The sequence below is a fragment of the Hylobates moloch genome, unplaced genomic scaffold (genome assembly GCF_009828535.3).
Source record: "Hylobates moloch isolate HMO894 unplaced genomic scaffold, HMol_V3 SCAFFOLD_11, whole genome shotgun sequence".
Classification (NCBI taxonomy): domain Eukaryota; kingdom Metazoa; phylum Chordata; class Mammalia; order Primates; family Hylobatidae; genus Hylobates; species Hylobates moloch.
The window spans coordinates 1,620,676-1,643,223 of NW_026652286.1; the positions used below are offsets into that span (position 1 = coordinate 1,620,676).

The following is a 22,548-nucleotide window of genomic DNA, read 5'->3' on the forward strand; positions in this document are numbered from 1 at the left end:
GCCAAAAAAAAAAAAAAAAAAAAAAAAAAAATTTTTAGTAGAGACAAGATATCACTATGTTGCCCAGGCTGGTCTCGAACTCCTGACCTCAGGTGATCCTCCTGCCTTGGCCTCCCAAAGTGCTGGGACTATAGGCGTGAGCCACTACACCTGGTCAAGACTATTCTTTAATGGTATCAGGCTGTTAACCTTCTAACGACAGTATAAAAAGCAGGTGGAAAAGCCAAGTCTACCTCTGAGATCATCCACCTCTCTAGATCTAAGCTACAGTTATTTGTATCCAAAAACACTCCTAAATGATCAACATCCTGTGAGCAGTACTAGCTTGTTTGGGTTTTCCTGAGATATGGTATTGCCCTGTCACCCAGGCTGGAGTGCAGTGGTGTGCTCTTGGTTCCCTGCAACCTCCGCCTCCTGGGTTCAACTGATTCTCGTGCCTCAGCCTCCCGAGTAGCTGGGATTATAGGAGCGTGCCACCCTGCCCAGCTAATTTTTTGTATTTTTAGTAGAGATAGTGTTTCGCTATGTTGGTCAGGCTTGTCTCGAACTCCTATACTCCAGTGACCAACCGCCTCAGCCTCTCAAAGTGCTGGGATTACAGGCGTGCGTCTGGCCCCTGTGAGCAATAATGATTACTCCAGAGATACATGATAAAGGAACACTTTAAACACTGGTATGGAAAGAACTAGCAGTCCTAGGTAACTAAGCCGATGATTTTAGTAGCATATCTTTCTAATATATCTCAATAAAAGTTGAGCAATTTTCAAATAAAACAACTTGAAACCAGAAGACTAGAGAGAAGACAGCAAAAATTTATTAAAGACCTAGAAAAATAGACATGGTTAGGCTTGCTAGGATATTGCTAAGAAAGTTAAAGGAAATGACAACTATTCTCAGGTACCAGATTATTTCAACAGAACTAGATAAGCCTCTCCTCCTTTGGTCCCTCTATCTTGCTATACTATTCGTCTAAAAATCAGCTCTATACGTGTAAGGCAAAGGCTTAAACCAATGGCTTATCACTAAATACAAAAGAAAGGCATCTTTGGTAGATTTGGGACCCCAGCATTCCAAGCTCTTCTCTCACACTTTGCCACATACCCTCTACTCCACCATTCTGGTTCATCTGACAATCTGAGCAGAGCTCTTACTCTGCCCTCCACTTCTGTGCCTTGCTAGCTGCTGAACTCTCCATCTGGAATAATTATTCTCCCTCACTTCTACCAGCCCAAATTCTCTTTCCCTAATAGGCCAGCTTGAATGCTACTTCCTCCATAAGACCTAAACTGTTTACCAACCAGAACAAATTTTATCTTTCTATATTCTCTCAGTACCTTTTTTTCCTGATTCTGGTTTGCAGTTTTCAAATCCTGCTTTTTAAAAATAATTATACATGTATCAAATTGTTTCCCTCACTACATTAAACCACCTCTAATGCTGGGCCTCTGTACAGTTCTTCAGTTCTCCTGGCACAATGCTTGCACTAAAAAGGCACTCAATAAATGTGCTGAAGTGAAATGCTCCAAGGAAAATACTCTGTTGACCAGTTCTTTATATCCACAGACAACTAATTAAAAACATAAACTGAGTTAACAGTTTGTTAGACAAAGTTTTAATTTAACCCTGGAATACAGAAAACTGTGGAATCTTCCCAGTATAGACTGTTTTTTAAAGTCTTGACTTCCAGGCCGGGCATCGTGGCTCACACATGTAATCCCAACACTTTGGGAGGCTGAGGCAGGCGGATCACAAGGTCAGGAGTTCGAGACCAGCCTGGCCAATACGGTGAAACCCTGTCTGTACTAAAAATACAAAAACTAGCTGGGCGTGGTGGCGGGTGCCTGTGGTCCCATCTACTCGGGAGGCTAAGGCAGGAGAATCACATGAACCCGGGAGGCAGAGGCTGCAATGGGCCAAGATGGCGCCACTGCACTCTAGCCTGGGCGATGGAGCGAGACTCCATCTCTAAATAAATAAATAAGTAAAACTCTTGACTTTCTTCCCTAGCTCTAAGATGTTTATCACTAGGACCTCAACATCCATTCCACAGGAATCATGATTGTACATACAGAAAAGGATAATAAACCTGGTGGCTTTGGAAGGGTGAGGTTCATAAGGCAGGCTGGATAGTGATCACATGAAAGCGACAGCATCAATAATCCAACAAACCAACCAACTGTCCGAAACATCATCACAGAACATCTAAATGCCAGACAATGTGCAAAGTGAGGAGGTTGATGAGTGAATCAAGATGACCATCTATGCTGTTTACCTGTATAATATGACATATTCATGCCCTTGTTTTCTGGACAGCCTATAGGCTGGTGTCACCCTAGTTATAGCAAGAAGAGACTTCAGCAGCAATGACAGTCTGTTGTACACCGTGTAGGAAACTTTGATTTCTTTATCACACCTGCCAGGCACAAAGATACGGTCAGCATACTTCTATTTAGTGCTGGAGCTACACAAGACCAAATTTATTATTAAGACATGTTCTGAACTAACCAGAGAACTCTAACTACACCTTTATCAACAGATTATTGAGGTAAGCCAATGTTTTACCTTCTCATGTACTAGACACAGGCAAATGAGCATCAAAAGGCACCCAATATATTTTTTTCTAGCTTCAAAGTGGTTATTTATTTATTTATTTTTTAGAAATAAAGCAGCACATCTGAAAACATATAAATAAATAAATACTGCAATTATATACACTGAAGGTGCAAACACGTACTATCCTATGAGCTGTCTATCTCGATAATCTAACAGAAGTCTGTAGAAAAGTCAGCTTGGCTCTAAAATTTTGGGCCATAACCTGGCAACTGCATTTATTCAATAAAGAAAATTAATGTCCATCACATATACTTATCACTAAGATTTTTCTTTTGATGTGTTGATATTTCCTCAATTTTCCTATATACTCTTGTTGAAAACTGAAGCTTCAGGCAGGAGGTAAGCTAATCTGCCTTGAAAGAAGAAAATGAGGAAAGGAAATAACATGCATTTCCAATCCATGACCCATAGTCTGTAAAAACGAGCAGGGAAGGGAAATCTTTTTGGATGGCTGCCACACAGAAAACAGACAAAACAGAGTAGTCATATTACAAGAGCTCGCAAGGGATTGAATCAGAGAACTAGCTGTACTCTGGGAAAACAACAAAGCCTTTTCAGCTTTCTCTGCTGCTCCTTTCCCTGTAGTATCTGAGTCTCTCTGGACTGATGTTCCCTCTGAAGGTCATCTCTGTGTCTAGGCTGGAAGCCAAGGATGAAGCAAATTGTAGCAAAGACCTGTTGGCTTTGTTAAGTGGTCAGAATGCCCTCCCTGACTCTGAAAACAAAGCCCTGCTTTTCACATGATGTCATCTACTTAGTCCTCAGCAACCACAACCAAGGACCCTAAGATGCAGCACTTACTTTTCATTCATTTCAAGACACCATATTTCCAGCTCCATGGAATCTCCCTGTAGAAAGGACACATTTAAAATATTTGTTTGTTTAAAAAATTTTTAATTTCAAAGCATTACAGTCACTATAAAAATATTAGAAGGTATAGATAAACAAAAAGAAAAAAATGGATATCAACTTATAATCGAACAAGCCTCTTCTCTAAATAAAAGGGCAATCAGTCTATATGCTATTTTGATGACTTGCTTTTTCTTAATAAATATGTCATGGAATTTTCCTTATAATTAAAAATTCTAAATCATTTAAAATGGTTCCACAGTATTCCACCATATGACTATCATTTTATCCAACCAGTCCTCCAATTCTTGAACATAAAGGTTGTTTCTTTTCTTTTCTTTTTTTTTTTTTTAAAGACAGAGTCTCACTCTGTCACCCAGGCTGGAGTGCAGTGGCGCGATCTGGGCTCACTGCAAGCTCCGCCTCCCGGGTTCACGCCATTCTACCCCAGCTTCCCAAATAGCTGGGACTACAGGCGCCTGCCATCACAGCCAGCTAATTTTTTGTATTTTTAGTAGAGACGGGGTTTCACCGTGTTAGCCAGGATGGTCTGGATCTCCTGACCTCGTGATCTGCCTGCCTTGGCCTCCCAAAGTGCTGGGATTACAGGCGTGAGCCACCGCGTCCAGCCAAGGTTGTTTCTTTATTCTTTTTTTTTGGTATCTTCATCTCAGTGTGAACATAAAGGTTGTTTCTAATTTTCATTACTGGCCGGGCGCGGTGGCTCACGCTTGTAATCCCAGCACTTTGGGAGGCCGAGGCGGGCGGATCACGAGGTCAGGAGATCGAGACCACGGTGAAACCCCGTCTCTACTAAAAATACAAAAAAATTAGCCGGGCGTGGTGGCGGGCGCCTGTAGTCCCAGCTACTTGGAGAGGCTGAGGCAGGAGAATGGCGTGAACCTGGGAGGCGGAGCTTGCAGTGAGCCGAGGTTGCGCCACTGCACTCCAGCCTGGGCGACAGAGCGAGACTCCGTCTCAAAAAAAAAAAAAAAAATTTTCATTACTGCAAATATTATGATAAACAACCTTGAGACTAAAACTTCTCCCACAAACTCAATTAATTTCTTTGGGAAAATTTTCAGAATTACAATTGCTGGGCCAGGCACAGTGGCTCACGCCTGTAATCCCAGCACTTTGGCATTTGTACTAAAAATACAAAAATTAGGTGGGCGTGGTAGCGGGTGCCTGTAGTTCCAGCTACTCGGGAGGCTGAGGCAGGAGAATCACTTGAACCAGGCTGAGGCAAGAGAATCGCTTGAACCCAGGAGGGGAAGGTTGCAGTGAGCCAAGATCGTGCCACTGCCCTCCAGCCTGGGTAACAGAGCGGAAAAAAAAAGTGCTAGTGGGGGTGGGGTTAAGTAATTTGGCTAAAGTCACTTAGCTGGGATTGAACTTGGCTCTGTGTAGCTCCAAATTCTATTTACCTTTCATTATACCATACAGCCTTATAATCTATTAGTGAAAATACATTGAAACAGTATCTGCATCAATCCTAATGTGAAATAAGGCAAGCAAAAACATTTTTAAAAACTCACAATACAGGCTGGGCAAAGTGGCTCACTCCTCTAATCCCGGCACTTTTGGAGTACGAGGCAGGAGGATCAGTTGAGGCCAGGAGTTTGAAGCTGCAGTAAGCTATAAGCAGAACTGCACTCCAGCCTGGGCAGTACAGGGAGACCCTGTCTCTACAAAATTTTTTATTTTTTTTAAACATTAGCCATGTGTGGTGGTGCATGCCTATACTCCCAGCTACTTGGAAAGGCTGAGGTGGGAGGATCCCTTGAACCTAGGAATTTGAGGCTGCAGTGAGCCATGACTGTGCCACTGCACTCCAGACTGGGTGACAGAGTGAGACCCAGTCTCAAAACAATAGCAGGCTGGGCATGGTGGCTCATGCCTGTAATCTTAGCACTTTGGCAGGCCCACGCAAGTAGATCACCTGAAGTCAGGAGTTCGAGACCAGCCTGGCCAACATGGTGAAACCCCGTCTCTACAAAAAATACAAAAAATAGCCAGGCATGGTGGCATGCACCTGTAATCCCAGCTACTCTGGAGGCTGAGGCACGAGAATCGCTTGAACCTGGGAGGCGGAGGTTGCAGTAAGCTGAGATCGTGCCACTGCACTCCAACCTAGGCGACTCTGTCTCAAAGAACAAAACAAAACAAAACAAACAAACAAAAAACACCTAAAAGCAACAACCACCACCACCCAGCAAGTCACACTCTAGAAACAAATACAAACAAAGCAGCATAGGAAGTCTAAGTAAAGACTGCAGTTATATCTCCCATTAAAAGGGGGAAAGTTTCTAGAGCACGTGAGTCTTGAAGGATGAGCAGAAGTATGTCATGTGAACAAGAGGGTAGAGTCTATACCAAGTGGTTGGAATAATAAGTTCAAAAACCATGACCCCTGTAATCCCAGCACTCTGAGAGGCTGAGGCAGGCGGATAGCTTGAGCTCAGGAGTTTGAGACCAGCCTGGGCAACATGGTGAAACCCCATCTCCACAAAAATTACAAAAACTAGCTGGGCATGGTGGTGCATGCCTATAGTCTCAGCTATTCAGGAGGCTGAGGTGGGAGGATTGTTTGAGCCTAGGAGGTCGAGGCTGCAATGAGCCATGATTGTGCCACTGCACTCCAGCCTGGGTAACTGAGCAAGACCCTGTCTCAAAAAACAAAACAGGTCAGGCGCAATAGCTCACACCTGTAATCCCAGCACTTTAGGAGGCCGAAAGTGGGCGGATTACCTGAGGTCAGGAGTTCAAGACCAGTCTGGCCAAAATGGCAAAACCCTGTCTCTACTAAAAATACAAAAACTAGCCAGGCATGGTGGCAGGCGCCTGTAATCCAAGCCACTTGGGAGGCTAAAGCAGGAGAATCGCTTGAATCCAGGAAGCGGAGGCTGGAGTAAGTCAAGATCATGCCACTGCACTCCAGCCTGGGCAACGAGAGTGAAACTCTGTCTCAAAAAATAAAATAAAATAAAAACAAAAAACAGGGTGGGCGCGGTGGCTCACCTTTGTAATCCAGCACTTTGGGAGGCCAATGCGGGTGGATCACAAGGTCAGGAATTCGAGATCAGCCTGACAACATGGTGAAACCTTGTCTCTACTAAAAATACAAAAATTAGCCAGGCATGGTGGCATGTACCTGTAATCCCAGCTACTCAGGAGGCTGAGGCAGGAGAATCACTTGAACCTGGGAGGCAGAGGTTGCAGTGAGCCGAGATCGCTCCACCGCACTCCAGCCTAGGCGACAGATCGAGACTCAGTCTCAAAAAAACAAAACAAAACAAAACAAAACAAAAAAAATGAACAAAAAAAACCATGATCCCCTCAGAGAATGATAAGAATGTCGGAGAGGAAAGGGGCAGGTATAAGACTGAGAAATGAACTGGACTCAGAGTGTGAGGAGCCTTGAGTGCTAAATGAAGACACCAACCTGGCCGTACCCTTACCTCAGAAGTCTTAAGTGAAATCTCCACACACATGGACCTCCCGACCGCAGGCAGCTGCCCTGCCAGTGCCTTCTTTGCTTCATGTGTAACCTCTGGGATGTCTTTGATTGCTAAGTTGAACTGGAAAACAAAAGGGACTTTTGCATGAAACATTCACAGGAACATTATGGAAAAAGAAATTAAGTGTATGCTGGGTAATGCAAGTATTGCTGTGGCTGATTAAGGAAGACAATTCATTCACTTCTCCCTTCCCCATAAGGGATAATCCTGCATCAAAGCCCAAAATCTCAAGCTGAAAAGTAATTATCATTACAAAAATTAGCTAAGATACAATTTTTGTCTTCCAAGGACTAAGCTTTTCATATATCACAGCAGAAAGTTAAGAACCAAATAAACTCAGGATTAACATACAATAAGAACAACCTTTTTAAGTAAATGGATCAAATTGAATTAGATATTTTAGTGTTATTTACAATACTATAAATGGTATTACTTATTATTGCACTTGAGAACTTTACACACTCCTTGTGACAAACACTACAGTATACACCTTAGTAAATAATAGAATTTTACCCAGTCTGAACCCGTTGGAGAAGATGATGAACGAGTGCAAATCTTTTCACCAAGCCGAGCCTGGACAATCACTTGGACAGTCTTAAAAAAAAAAAAAACACACACACAAAAGAAATCTTAAAATGATGAAAAGTCTTAAACTAATTTGGCTCCTGATCAGGGTTAAAATCCTCCCAATACAGAGTTTAAAAGATGCCAATTAATCATAAGTATACTTTGGGAAACAGTATAATTTTAATTTTTGAGAACAGATAAAAAAAACACTACATACAAAAAATAACTTTATAAACATTCCTGAGGGTATAGTGTCAACCAATGAAAGGAATTACAGGTTGAGGCTTGGAAACTGTAATATTCTCATATGGCAGAAGGAAAGCTGAGCATGGTGGCTATGATGTTCACAAAAAAACATGTCCAACTGTGGTTTTAAATATTCCCTGCCACAAACATATAACACCATGGTAGATTTAAAACAAAAATTCCACAATTATTCATATCATTTGGCCCATATGGCAAAAGTCTTCCACATAATTTTACAACTAAAATCAACTACATGGATTGTTCTAGCATGGCAATGGTTGAGAGGAGTGACATAGGTAGAAATGATTTTTAGATTTAGGAAAATATGGCATTCAAAATTCAATTTTAACTCCTCATTTACCAGGAAGGGAAGAATATATAAAAGTTGAACATTTCAGGATTAGTTGAAACTTAAGGAAAGATGTCCAAAATGCTGCCCATTCCAGCTGACGGTCTTTGTTCCCACCCAAAGGGAACATACTGTGCCAATAACCTGGCATAACAGTTTGACATTTCTGCAAACAGGCTTGCAAAAAAAAAAAAAAAAAAACACTTTTTTTTTTAACAAGTAGCTGTGGAAAATTGGAAGCTACATTTTAGCTACACCCCCAATACCGCCCCCACACCTCACAGTTTGGTTGACAACAGACAGAAGTATCCCTTAAAATGGGCAAGCTGCAAGCTGTTATTCTACTTTCCAAAGAGAGTTGTTCGCAAAAGGGAGAAGCACGGAAGTTATTTCTAACAGTTCTAGGCTCAAGAGAATGGACATATTACCTTGAGGGCAAAAAATTTAATAAACTTGTCCAGGTCCTTTCTGTCCTGGGAATTGAGATCAGTTTCCATTGCCTACAGGAATCTAAAAAAAAAAAAGTGAAAAAAAATGACTAATATCTTTAAAAAGGCATTGAAACATCAAAGCATACAGAGATGGTATTGTCTACTAGCCTAGGAATAATCATGTGGGAGTGGGAGGAAAAAAATTTCCTTTAACTAAAGATACCAAAGTGAAAAATACTGAGATACTATCTCTTGAGGAAAATAGATTCCACACAGAGCTACATCTAGGAACCTAAAAAATGAATGAGAACAATTTTACCTGATTCTGAAACTCTGAGCTTTAAATATAATCATCCATTCAAAATTATTTCATCATCCAGCAGATTTAGGACTAAATTTTAATGAGACATAAATTTTGCTGAACGCACATTAGTTAATTTATATTCCTTCAAAGGCCACTAAATCAATTTAACTTTGCGGAGTTATAGGCTTTTGAGAATCTATTGACAAAAGCCCTTTCTCCAGAAAAATACATACATATAGGAATGTTTGCATATAATTTCATGAGGATTCACAGATTTCATGGAACACATAATAAACGCCCTCCCTGGCTGGCCGCTATGGGTCATGCCTGTAATCCCAACACATTGGGAGGCCAAGGCAGGAGGACTGCTTGAGCCAAGGAATTTGGACCAGCTTGGGCAAGATCAACATGGTGAGACCCAGTCTCATTTAAAAAAAAAAAAAAAAAAAAAAAAGCCCTTCTAGGTTGAAATGATTTGAGATGATTTGATAGAAAGGATGTATTTAGAGAAAGAGAGCATGAACAAAGAGGTATAAACAATCGAGAGCAAATTAAGTTTAGAAATATTAAGTACTCCAGTTTTCTCCAGTTTTCCAAAGGATTGAGTATAGACGGAAAATGTTAATGGACGTCCTGGGCCAGCAGATAAAATAGACTCCCACAGCTGAGGGGTATCATGTTTAAAACAGAACAAGATGGCCATAGCTGGGGGACCAAGTAGTCATGTACTCTTTGTTCTCAAAAACATGTATAAAAGTAGTACAAGACCTCCCTTTTTACAATCAAGCCAAACGTGTTGGAGCTGTTGATCCCAAGCTAAATCGGGCAAGAACCGCCAACCCCCCACCCGCTGAACTCCCTCAATCAGCCATTTGAAACAAATTTCTGAGAGACTTCTGGTTTTGGGCCTGGAAACTAACCAATCAGGGGTCAGCTGTATCAACCAATCAGAACTCGGCTATGCTGACCAACCAGAACTAGGGAAGTTTCAATCCTTCCTTGGCATAAACAGACATGACTCTGAACCTAGGCACTATAAAACCTGCACCCTCCCTTTGTTCTGCCAGTTTACAAACTGTTCACTGGGATAAAGTCTCTTTCCTCCAAATTCGTTTGCAGAGAACTTTTGTTCACGGGAAGTAATACAGCTGGTTGGGGCCAGACCATGAGCATCTTGAATACAATCAGCATCTAGAAGCCAGATCTGCACCTAGTGTGCAAGACAGGGGGGCTCACCCAAGGCTTTTGACGAGAGGAAGTGACACAATCGGAGTGGTAACAACATCCTGAATGGTGCTTTAGAAAGATAGCTTTACGGGCATAATGCAGAACACTTCTGAGTATGAAAAGTGGGGAAATCAGTTAGGTCCTTGGCAATAATTAAGGATTGTGATCAAGGCATGATCTAGCATTGGCATGATTGGGCGATATTTTAAAGGAAAAGCTGAAGGCCAGGCACGGTGGCTCACGCCTGTAATCCCAGCACTTTGGGAGGCTGAGGCGGGTGGATCACCTGAGGTCAGGAGTTTGAGACCAGCCTGGCCAACATGGTGAAACCCGTCTCTACTAAAAATGCAAAAATTAGCCGGGCGTGGTGGCACACGCCTGTAATACCAGCTACTTGGGAGGCTGAGGCAAGAGAATCGCTTGAATCCAGGAGGCAGAGGTTGCAGTGGGCTGAGATTGCGCCACTGCACTCCAGCCTGGGTGGCAGAGTGAGATTCCATCTCAAAAAAAAAAAAAAAAAAACCCACAAAAATAACAAGGAAGAGCTGATAAGATTTAATGACTGACTTAAGAAACAGGATAAAGGAGTGGCAGAGTTTTAAACGTGGATAACTGAGAGGCTAGAGTTTCATTTAACAAAAGCAGGGAAGCCAGACTGGGAAAAGATTTTAAGGAAAAGAATAAACAAAAGGAGAGCTAAAAGAGGAAATAATGGGTACACGTTAAATTTTTTTTTGGTCGGGCACAGTGGTGCACACCTGTAATCCCAACAGTTTGGGAGGGATGAGGCAGGTGGATGACTTTAGACCAGGAGTTGGAGACCAGCCTGGACAACATGGCACAACCCGTCTCTACTCAAAATACAAAAAAATTTAGCCAGGCATGGTGGCACATGCCTGTAGTCCTAGCTACTCGGGAGGATGAGGTGGGAGAATGGCCTGAGCCCTGGAGGTCAAGGCTGCAGTGAACCATGGGCAGTGAGCCATGGCTGCTCCACTGCACTCCAGCCTGGGCAACAGGAGTAAAACTCTGTCTCAAAAAAAAAAAAAAAAAAAAAATTCAGGTACAACTTAGATGCATTGAAATGCACAAATCTTGGGTGTACAGGTCAATAAATATTTTTATATGTATTCACCCATATAACCACAATCCAGATAAAGTTATAGAACATATCCAATATTCTAGAAGGCTCCATTACACCCCTCTCAGTCTATAAATCCACCAAAAGGAAATAATTACTGATTTCTATCACCACAGATTAGTTTGGGCTGTTTTGAATTTCTTACAAATATAGTCAATAATACTAACTGTTTTGTGTGTGGCTTTTATTCAACATTACGTCTGTAATACAATTCATCTATATTGCTGGATGTAGCAGCAGCTTATTCTTTTTCATTGCTTCATAGTACCCTATCTCATGAATATAACATAATATTAAAAATAAATTCTAGGCCAGGCACAGTGGCTCACGTGGTCAGGAATTCAAGACCAGCCTGGCCAAGATGGTGAAACCCCGTCTCTACTAAAAATAAAAAAAATTAGCTGGGTGTGATGGTGGGCACCTGTAATCCCTGCTATTCAGGAGGCTGAGGCAGAGAACTACTTGAATCCAGGAGGCAGAGGGTGCAGTGAGAGAGATCGTGCCACTGTACTCCAGCCTGGGCAATGGAGCAAGACTCCATCTTAAATAAATAAATAAATAAAATTCTACTGATGATAAACATTTGAATTGTTTCCTGTTTTTAGCTATCATATTCTTATATGTGTCTTTTGGTGGATGTAAACATTCACTATCAGAGACAAAGCCAGGAATGTTAATGGTACATCACTGAGTACACCGTACGTATGTTTAGCTTAAATAGACACTGCCAGAAAGGTTTAAAGTATCTGTACCAGTTCACAGTCCCAGCAGCGTTTGAGTGCTCCAGTTGCTATAAATCTATATACCACTTGGTAATAATTATTCTTTAATTTTAGCCATTCTGGCAAAGACAGTAGTATCTGGTAGTATCTCATCTAATCTGAATTTCCCTGATGACTGAAATTTCCCCTATTAGCACCTTTTCATATGCTTATTAGCAATTTGGATATCCTATTTTATTGTTGTATTTTTTAATTTTGTGAGACAAAATCTTGCTGTTGCCTAGGCTGGAGTGCAGTGGCACGATCATAGCTCACTGCGGTCTCAATCATCCAGGCTTAGGCAATCTTCCTGCCTTGGCCTCCGAGTAGCTGGAAACACAGGCTCTAGCTAAGATATCTTCTTTTGTGAAGTGCTAGTTTAAGCCTTTTGCCCATTTTTACCATTGGGTTTTCTTTTCCTTACTGGAGTTTTAAACATATATTCTGGATACAAGTACTTCGTTGGATATACATACTGCAAATGTCTTCTCCCAGAGGTGGCTTGCCATTCTGATGGAACCTATTTTTTATTTTTTAACAGGAGACTGAATATACTAACAGACAATGGCTATGAAGCCATTCTTAGAAGATTAACAAGAATTCTGGACAGAAATATAATTAACCATTAATCAGGCTGTACTTTGACCCACTTCCTTGTAACCATTTGCATCGCTACTGTTCTATAGATAGGCTCCCTGATGTTAGAATCCTAAGACTTTTGTTTAAGAATTGCTTAAGTCATGGGCACAGTGGCTTAGGCCTGCAATCCCAGTACTTTGGGGGGCCAAGGTGGGAGAATCACTAGTCCAAGAGTTTGAGACCAGCCTGGGCAACATGGTGAAAACCCTATCTCTAGAAAAAAAAATATATAAAAATTAGCTGGGCATGGTAGTCCCAGCTACTCAGGAGGCTGAGACAGGAGGATCGCTTGAGCCTGAGAGGCAGAGATTGCAGTGAGCCAAGATCGTGCCACTACACTCCAACATGGGTGACAGAGCAAGACCCTGTCCAAAAAAAAAAATTGCATAAGCAGATCCTGAAGTACAGCAGAATAGCTGACACCAAACAGTTTAAAGGCCCCCCCACAGAGAAACCAAACCAGTGTAAGAATATAGCTTCTTCATCTCTCTGTGCCATGACTTTACCCTGCATACTTTGACCAATCAATGATCTCCACACTTCAGCCCACTCTCAAACTCTTAAATTGAAACTCTACCCACAAACTCCCTGGGGAGGCGGATTTGAGGGTTCCTCCTGTTTCCTGTTTTGGCAATCCTACAATTAAACCTCTTTTCTCTGCTGCAACTCAGTGTCTCGGCATACTCACTTGCTACACGAAATGAACAATGGACCTATTACAGTTACAGCTGGGCAATATATATGTAAAGACAGAATTCTGACCCATAGGCCGGGTGCAGTGGCTCACACCTGTAATCCCAGCACTTTGGGAGGCGGAGGCAGGCGGATCATGAGGTCAGGAGATTGAGACCACGGTGAAACCCCGTCTCTACTAAAAATACAAAAAAATTAGCCGGGCGAGGTGGCGGGCACCTGTAGTCCCAGCTACTCGGAGAGGCTGAGGCAGGAGAATGGTGTGAACCCGGGAGGCGGAGCTTGCAGTGAGCTGAGATCACGCCACTGCACTCCAGCCTGGGTGACAGAGCAAGACTCCGTCTCAAAAAAAAAAAAAAAAAAAAAAAGAATTCTGACCCACAACCTGAAGCAACCAGCCCAAGAAGCCAACCTACTATCTACACTAATGAGTCAATGAAGTCAGACTATCTCTAGCAACTAGTCCAGGAAGCCAACAATAACCACTATAACAATTGGCCCAATTCACAATAGCCAAGATATAGAATCACCCTAAATGTCTATCAATGAAGATAAAGAAAATGTGGAAGCTGGGCATGGTGGCTCACACCTATAATCCCAGCACTGTGGGAGGCCAAGGTAGGCGGATCATGAGGTCAGGAGTCCGAGACCAGCCCAGCCAATATAGTAAAACCCTGTCTCTACTAAAAATACAAAAAATTAGCCGGACATGGTGGTAGGCGCCTGCAGTCCCAGCTACTTAGGAGGCCAAGGCAGGAGAATCACTTGAACCCGGGAGGCGGAGGTTGCAGTGAGCCGAGATCGCACCACTACACTCCAGCCAGGGCAACAGAGCGAGACTCCTTCTCAAAAAAAAAAAAAAAAAAAAAAAATTTAGCCGAGTGTGGTGGCACACGCCTGTAGTCCCAGCTGCTTGGAAGGCTGAGGTGGGAGAATGGCTTGAACATGGGAGGCGGAGGTCACAGTGAGCCAATACCACAACATTGCACTCCAGCCTGGGTGACAGAGTGAGACTCTGTCTCAAAAAACAAACAAACAAAAAAAGTGGAATATATATATATATATATCATGGAAATTAGCCACAGAAAAAGAGTAAAATCCTGTCATTTGCAGCAACATGAATGAACCTGGAGAGCATTATGTTAGGTGAAAGAAGCCAGGCATGGAAAGACAAATACTGCATGATCTCACTCGTGGAATCTAAGAGGCTGTTATTATAGTAGTAGAGAGTAGAACAGGAGTTACTAGAGGATGGGGAAGTAGGGTGTAGGTTGGTGGTGAGAAATTGGTCAGCAGGTACAAGGCCACAGTTAGATAGAAGGAATAAGTTCCGGTGTTCTATATCATAGCAGAATGACTGGAGTTAACAATAATGTGTATTTCAAAACAGCAAGAGAGGGTTTTTTGTTCTGTTTTTTGAGACAGAGTCTCACTCTGTCACCCAGGCTGGAGTGCAATGGTGCAATTTTGGCTTACTGCAACTTCTGACTCCAGGGTTGAAGCGATTCTGGTGCCTCAGCCTCCCTGAGTAGCTGAGATTACAGGCATGCGCCACCTCACCCAGCTGATTTTTGTATTTTTAGTAGAGACAGGGTTATGCCATGTTGGCCAGGCTGGTTTTGAACTCCTGGACTCAAGCAATTCACCTAGCCTCAGCCTCCCAAAGTGCTGGGATTACAGACATGAGCCACCGCGCCCAGTCAAAAAGAGAAGTTTTTAAATGTTCTCATCACAAAGAAACAATAAATGTTTAAGGTGATGAATATGCTAATTATCCTGAATAGGTCACTACACAATTTAGACATGCATCAAAACACAAACCCCACAAATATGTATAATTATTATGTATCAATCATAAATTAAAAATGAAAACAAAAAACCACTGGCCCAAAACAGCTAGGACTTAATACCCTACATTTTGGTCCCCATGGCCTCCAACTTAGGACCAGCTGAAGAAAGCCAAATATGCACCTCCTAACCAATCACACAGGATGCCCTGCTTCTAGTCAGCCTGCCTCCAACTGCCCTATGCCAGGGGCCTCCAATTAGGGCAAACCTGAAACCTTCCCTTTTTCCCCCCCACTATAAAGCTTTCCCACTCCTCTGTCCACTTCTGAGTCTCCGCCAAATGCAAATGATAACAGCTGACTCTTTTGCTCTGAATAGCCTGTGCTTGTTCTCATCTGGGTGCTCTTTATTTCCATATTAAAAATAGTTTTGATGCACTTTGGGAAGCTGAGGCAGGCAGATCACTTGAGGTCAGGAATTTGAGACCATCCTGGCCAACATGGCGAAACCCTGTCTCTACCAAAAAAATACAAAAATTAGCCAGGAGTGGTGGTGTACACCTGTAAACCCAGCTGCTCGGGAGGCTTAGGCAAGAGAATCACTTGAACCCTGGAAAAACATTATTTTTTGAACATAAAGAAGTGCTTACCATCAAATGAATGATTAATAAATTATTAAAATTCAGAGAAAAGAAAATAAATTTTTGCTGATCTGCAAATCATGAAGATATTCTCCTGTATTTTCTTGTAGAAACATTTTGTTTTATTGCACCACTGCATCCCATCCTGGGCAACAGAGTGAGACTCTATCTCAAAATAGATAAATAAAAATAGCTGAGTTGTAGCTCCAATAAACAGTATGTTGAAAGTATACAATTTAATAGGATTTAACATACTTGTGTATGGTAAAACCATCACCAAAAACAAAATAGTGAACCCCAATAGTTCCCAAAAGTTTCCTCATGCCTCCCTTTAGCCACTCCTTAATACTCCTTATCCTTAGGAAACCTCTGATCCTTAATCTGCAGTTTGTAGAATTCTATTATCAATGGCTGGGCGCGGTGGCTCACGCCTGTAATCCCAGCACTTTGGGAGGCCAAGGCAGGCTAATTACAAGGTCAAGAGATCGAGACCACCCTGGCCAACATGGTGAAACCCCGTCTCTACTAAAAATACAAAAATTAGCTGGGGTGTGTTGGTGTGCGCCTGTCGTCCCTGCTACTCGGGAGGCTGAGGCAGGAGAATTAGCACTCCAGCCTGGTGACAGAACGAGACTCCACCTCAAAAGAAAAAAAAAAAAAAACTATATCAACTAAATCACATAGGCCTAGCATGGCAGCTGACACCTGTAATCCCAGCTCTTTGGAAGGTTGAGGCAGGAGGATCGCTTGTGGCCCAAAGTTCAAGATCAACCTGAGCAACATAGTGAAACTCCATCTCTACCCCCAACAAAAAAAGGAAAAAAGATTAAATCATATAGTATATACTCTTTGCCTGGCTTTTCTTTTTTTTTCTTTTTTTTTTTTTTTTGAGACGGAGTCTTGCTCTGTCCCCCAGGCTGGAGTGCAGTAGAGTGATCTTGGCTCACTGCAAGCTCCGCCTCCTGGGTTCACGCCATTCTCCTGCCTCAGTCTCCCGAGTAGCTGGGACTACAGGTGCTCGCCACCATGCCCAGCTAATTTTTTTGTATTTTAGTAGAGACGGGGTTTCACTGTGTTAGCCAGGATGGTCTCGATCTCCTGACCTCATGATCCACCCGCCTCTGCCTCCCAAAGTGCTGGGATTACAGGTGTGAGCCACCGCGCCTGGCCCTCCCAGGATAGTGATATCTAAACAAATTTATAGGGAGAGGCAAGAAGTCAATGAAGGAGAAATAAAAGATGTGAGAGAGGAAATAATTATTGGAATAAGATGCCACAGGATAGTCCACTGTGATCAAGAACAGGTTAATGGCCTAAAGCGATCCAAACTATAAATGACTTACCTACTGGAATCTATCATTTGTAGATCTGACTGCATTTGAAACATATACCCACTTCAGACGTTCCTAATTTTGGTTAAAAAGAACATTAACAACTGTGCCATTGTACTCCAGCTTGGGTGACAGAGCAAGGCCCTGTCTCAAGAAGAAGAAAAACAAAGAAATGTGCTGCAGGATTATACTGCCCTTATCTTACACTAAAGATTAAGAATTGGATTCTCACCATCAGATTATCTACCAATGCAATCACTATAATGGCACAATGGCTCCAATGACTTTTTGTACAACTGGTAGCATTGAAAGGATTATGTAACTCCAGTTATTGAGCCAAAAAGGGTGCAGTCTCCACTAGGGAAAAAGTTATCTCCCAGACCTATGTGTTCCCTTAGGTCCAGTTAACCAAGCAGTCAATTCATCCTCTACAAGGTAAATGTATGTAAGGTTTACTTTACGCTTTGCTCTTTGCAAAATTCTTTCTTTGAGTGCTCCTATGAATATAAAGGTAAATTTGACACAAACATTAAAGAAACCTGCAATTGAACAACTTCCTTTTTTCTGCCCTTGGCTATTAACTGTCCAGTTACTAAATCCTGCAACTCTTGCTATGCAATTTTTTAAAAAAGAGATGGGGGTCTCTCTACGTTGGCCAGGTTGGTATTGAACGCCTGGACTCAGGCAATCCTAATTACCCTAATTTCATCATTACATAATGTATATATTTATCAAAACATCACTGTATCCTACAAATATGTACAATTATTATGTCTTAATTAAAATAAAACTTTTAAAAGGCCAAGCTCGGAGGCTCACGCCTGTAATCCCAGCACTTTGGGAAGCTGAGGGCAGGGGATCACATGAGGTCAGGAGTTTGAGACCAGCCTGGCCAACGTAGCAAAACCCCGTCTCTACTAAAAATACAAAAATTAGCCAGGGGTGATGCCGCAGCCTGTAATCCCAGCCACTTGGGAGGCTGAGGCACGAGAATTGCTTGAACTTGGGAGGCAGAGGCTGCCACGAGTTCAGACAGCACCCTTGCACTCCAGACTGGGAGACAGAGAGAGAAACCCCTACTTTAAAAAAAAAAAAAAAAAAAAAACCCTAGGCCAGGCGAGGTGACTCATGCCTGTAATCCCAGCACTTTGGGAGGCTGAGTCGGGCGGATCACAAGGTCAGGAGTTCAAGAAAAGCCTGGCCAGTATGATGAAACCCGGCCTCTACTAAAAATACAAAAAATTAGCTGGGTGTGCTGGCACACACCTGTAGTCCCAGCTACTGGGGAGGCTGAGGCAGGAGAATCGTTTGAACCCGGGAGGCAGAGGTTGCAGTGAGCCGAGATCGTGCCACTGCACTCCAGCCTGGGTGACAGAGCAAGACTGTCTCAAAAAACAAACAAAAAAACTAGGCTGGGTGCAGTGGATGACACCTGTAATCCCAGCACTTTGGGAGGACGAGGTGGGCAGATTACTTGAGGTCAGGAGTTTGAGACCAGCCTGTCTCTACTAAAAATACAAAAACTAGCTGGGTGTGTTGGTGCATGCCTATAGTCCCAGCTACTCAGGGGGCTGAGTCAGGAGGATTGCTTGAACCCGGGAGGCGGAGGTGGCAGTGAGCTGAGATTGTGCCACTGTAACTGTACTCCAGCCTGGGCGACAAAGACTCAGACTCAAAAAAAAAAAAAAAAAGAAAACTAAATTAAATTAAAAAGTAAAAAAGAATCCAATCCCAGCACTTTGGGGGGCCGAGGTGGGTGGATCACAAGATCAGGAGATCGAGACCATCCTGGCCAACATGGTGAAACCCCGTCTCTACTAAAAATACAAAAAAACATTAGCCGGGTGTGGTGGTGCATGCCTGTAAACCCAGCTACTCAGGAGGCTGAGAGAGGAGAATCTCTTGAACCTGGGAGGTGGAGATCGCAGTGAGCTGAGATCGCACCACTGAACTCCAGCCTGGCGACACAGCGAGACTCCGTCTCAAAAAAAAGAAAAAAAAAAATCTCAGGCAAACTTAGCTGAGAAAATAGGTTATGTGATTTCAAAAAGGCAATCAGAGGCCTGCTGGCACTTTCAGCAAAGAGTCTAGTCGCTCAAAGTGGCAAAAGGTGATCCTGTACCAAAGTCCAGGATTTCAATATTCAGGCCTAGGAAACTAAAAAATTTCTTTCATTTATTTGTGGTCTTAATGAAGTAAAAGAAACTAATTTTATTAATTCAATCACGGTTTTGGGGACAACACAAGTTACAAGAGACTGTTTATATAGCATATGTATGTTTTTTTTTTGAAACAGGGTCTCACACTGTTGCCCAGGCTGGAGTGTAGTGGCGCAATCATAGCTCACTGTAACCTGGAACTCCTGGCCTCAAGCAATCCTCCCACTTAAGCCTCTCGAGTAGCTGGGACTATAAACTCGCAACACCATGTGCAGCTAATTAAAAAAAATTTTGGCCAGGTGCGGTGGCTCACGCCTGTAATCCCAACACTTTGGGTGGCAGAGGCGGGCGGATCACCTGAGGTCAGGAATTCAAGACCAGCCTGACCAACATGGCGAAACCCCGTCTCTACTAAAAATACAAAATTAGCTGGGCATGGTGGCGGGCACCTGTAATCCCAGCTACTCAGGAGGCTGAGGCACAAGAATCACTTGAATACAGGAGGCGGAGGTTGCACGAGCCAAGATTGCGCCATTGCACTCCAGCCTAGGCAAAAAGAGCAAAACTCCGTCTCCAAAAAAACAATAATTAAAAAATAAAATAAAATAGAATTTTTGGGTCTGGGTGCAGTGGTTCATGCCTGTAATCCCAGCACTTTGGGAGGGTGAGGTATGTGGATCATGAGGTCAGTTCTAGGCCAGCCTGACCAACATGGTGAAGCCCCATCTCCACTAAAAAATACAAAAATTAGCCAGGTATGGTGGCAGGCGCCTGTAATCCCAGCTACTTGGGAAGCTAAGGCAGGAGAACAGCTTGAACCCGAGAAGAGGAGGTTGCAGTGAGCCAAGATCCCACCATTGCACTCCAGCCTGGGCGACAGAGCAAGACCCCGTCGCCAAACAACAACAACAACAAAATAAAATAAAATAAATTTTTTTTTTAGAGATGGAGTCTTGCTCTGTCGCCCAGGCTGGTCTCAAACTGCTCGCCTCAAGTGATCCTCCCACCTCCATCTCCCAAAGCACTGGGATTACAGTTGCGAGCCACTGTGCTAGGCCCATGATTCCAATTTTTGAGAAAGTAGAGAGAAAGAGATGTGTCAAGTAATAAGGATGTTATCTTTCCTAAAAAGATACTGTTTTGGGAAGTAAAATAGTACCAGAGGGTTACCTGGTATCACCCCACACTATAAACTTCACATATCCTTCTCTACCACAGGGGCAAGTGGTTTTGTGGTTCTACTGCCAACAGTCTATAGAGGTACCTGACCTGACAATGTATGTATTTGACTTTCTCCTCTTCAGACTTTGCAGACTACTTACTACCACAATTCTTGTTACAGCCAAAATGACTGTCTACATTAAGGGTGGAGACTCCTTGATAGTATAGGTTTTAAGGCCACACATCAGCTGCTAGGAGACTAAGCCAAAGAAAAAGAGCTTTTAGGTTACCACTTACTTCAAATCAAGGCCACTTTACCTTTGAACATTCTAGTCTCTCATTTACTTTGCAACTTTCTGCAAGTTCTTCAAATGTCTTGCCTCTTTCCTGCTAATATGCTGAATATGTAAGTTCACGTGAGCTGCTTACTATCTTGTTATTAAAATTTTCTGTCCTAGGGATCTAACCCAATTACTATGTATAATTTCAGATTTTCACAAAAAAATTTCTGTAGTTCCCATTCATGAATAATTGATTAAATTTATGTCACTGTTTCTAAAATGTCTTAATCAGGTAAAAAAAAAAATTATACTCTACAATGTTCCCACAAATATTGCTATCCCTTTAAACTTCATGTACACTTATTGTCCCGTGACTTGATACTTATAGGTTTTCTTGTCTTAGAAGTAATCTCATTTAATTAAGACCTTTCTTCATGACAAGACAGTTGAGTAATAACAAAAACTATTTATTGGACTTTAAATAGCAACTTCAATTTTGCAACATCTCTGCACATCACTTTTGCAAATAGAAATTCCTAACAAATAACACTTTGAGGTTCCCAAAGTGTAAGAGAACATGCATAGACTTGTATCAGACTAAATGCTTTTTTGTTTTTGTTTTGAGACAAGGTCTTGTTCTGTCATCTAGGCTGGAGTGCAGTGGTGCCATCATAGCTCACTGCGAGCCTGGACCTCCTGGGCCCAAGTAATCCTCCCATCTCAGCCTCTTGAGTAGCTGAGACCACAGGTATGTGTCACTACACCCAGCTAATTTTTTAAATTTTTGCGGAGACCTGTGGGGTGTGTCGGGTGTCTCCATTTGTTTCCCAGGCTGGTCTTGAACTCCTGGCCTCAAACGATCCTCTCACCTCAGCCTCCCAAAGTGCTGGGATTATAGCTGTGAGCCATGGCACCCAGACCAGACTAAATGTTTTTGAACAATTACTGAAAAAACAAATTATCCCATTGTTAGGTAATGCCTACAGATAATCACTGACTTCCAAATGCTGGACAGAAGATTCTGTCACACTACTTAAGTGCAAAAGATAATAACGAACGAGTGGAAAACAACATTTAACTAGGTAAGCAGGTTCTCTACACCTTTTACTTACTTTTGTACTGAAATTCTAATTTTAAATAAAGAAATAGGCCAGCTTGGTGGTCCAAACCTATAATCCCAGCACTTTGGAAGCCCGAGGTGGACAGATTACTTGAGCCAGGAGTTTGAAACTACAGTGAGCTATGATTGCACCACTGCACTCCAACTTAGGTAACAGAGTGAGACCCTGTCATTCATTAATTTATACTTACATACATACATATAGGGTTCTACTTAAATAAGCAGATAAAAAAGACATATTTATCTAAACTATCTTCCTAATCCTCAATTAAAAGCACAGACATAAAAAAGCTATAAATAAAACCCAAAGACAGAAGAAGAAATAACAAATCGAAGAAGTCAATGAAGTATTGGAAAATAAAAAGTGAACAGGCTGGGCATGGTGGCTCACACAAGTAATCCCAACACTTTGGAAGGCCAAGGTGGGATGATCTCTTGAGCCCAGGAGTTTGAGACTAGCCTGGACAACACAGAGAGACTCTGTCTCTACAAAAAATGAAAAATAAAAAAAAATTAGCCAGTTGTGGTGGCATGCACCTGTGGTCCCAGTGACTTGGGAGGCCAAGGCAGGAGGATCACTTGAGTCCAGGAGTTCAAGACCAGCCAGGGAACATAGTGACACCTTGTTTCTGCAAAAAAAGTAAGTAGCCGGGCATGGTGGCATGCACCTGTAGTGCCAGCTACTGGGGAGGCTGAGGTAGGCAGATTGCTTGAGCTGGAAGGTCAA

General features: G+C 42.5%; 1 protein-coding gene across 35 annotated transcripts in view; it reads right to left on the bottom strand.

The window, feature by feature from the left end:
- ATG13 (autophagy related 13) overlaps nucleotides 1-22,548 on the bottom strand; it is a 57,151-nt gene that overhangs the window by 21,597 nt on the left and 13,006 nt on the right. For all 35 annotated transcript variants that reach the window (XM_058424558.1, XM_032166075.2, XM_032166063.2 and 32 more), the window contains 5 exons: nucleotides 8,574-8,655; nucleotides 7,497-7,577; nucleotides 6,924-7,043; nucleotides 3,415-3,461; nucleotides 2,273-2,413 (listed from right to left, as the gene is read on the bottom strand). In XM_058424558.1, coding sequence (XP_058280541.1) covers nucleotides 2,273-2,413; nucleotides 3,415-3,461; nucleotides 6,924-7,043; nucleotides 7,497-7,577; nucleotides 8,574-8,642 — 458 coding nt within the window. In that variant the 5' untranslated portion in view covers nucleotides 8,643-8,655. The remainder of the gene's footprint in view (nucleotides 1-2,272; nucleotides 2,414-3,414; nucleotides 3,462-6,923; nucleotides 7,044-7,496; nucleotides 7,578-8,573; nucleotides 8,656-22,548) is intronic.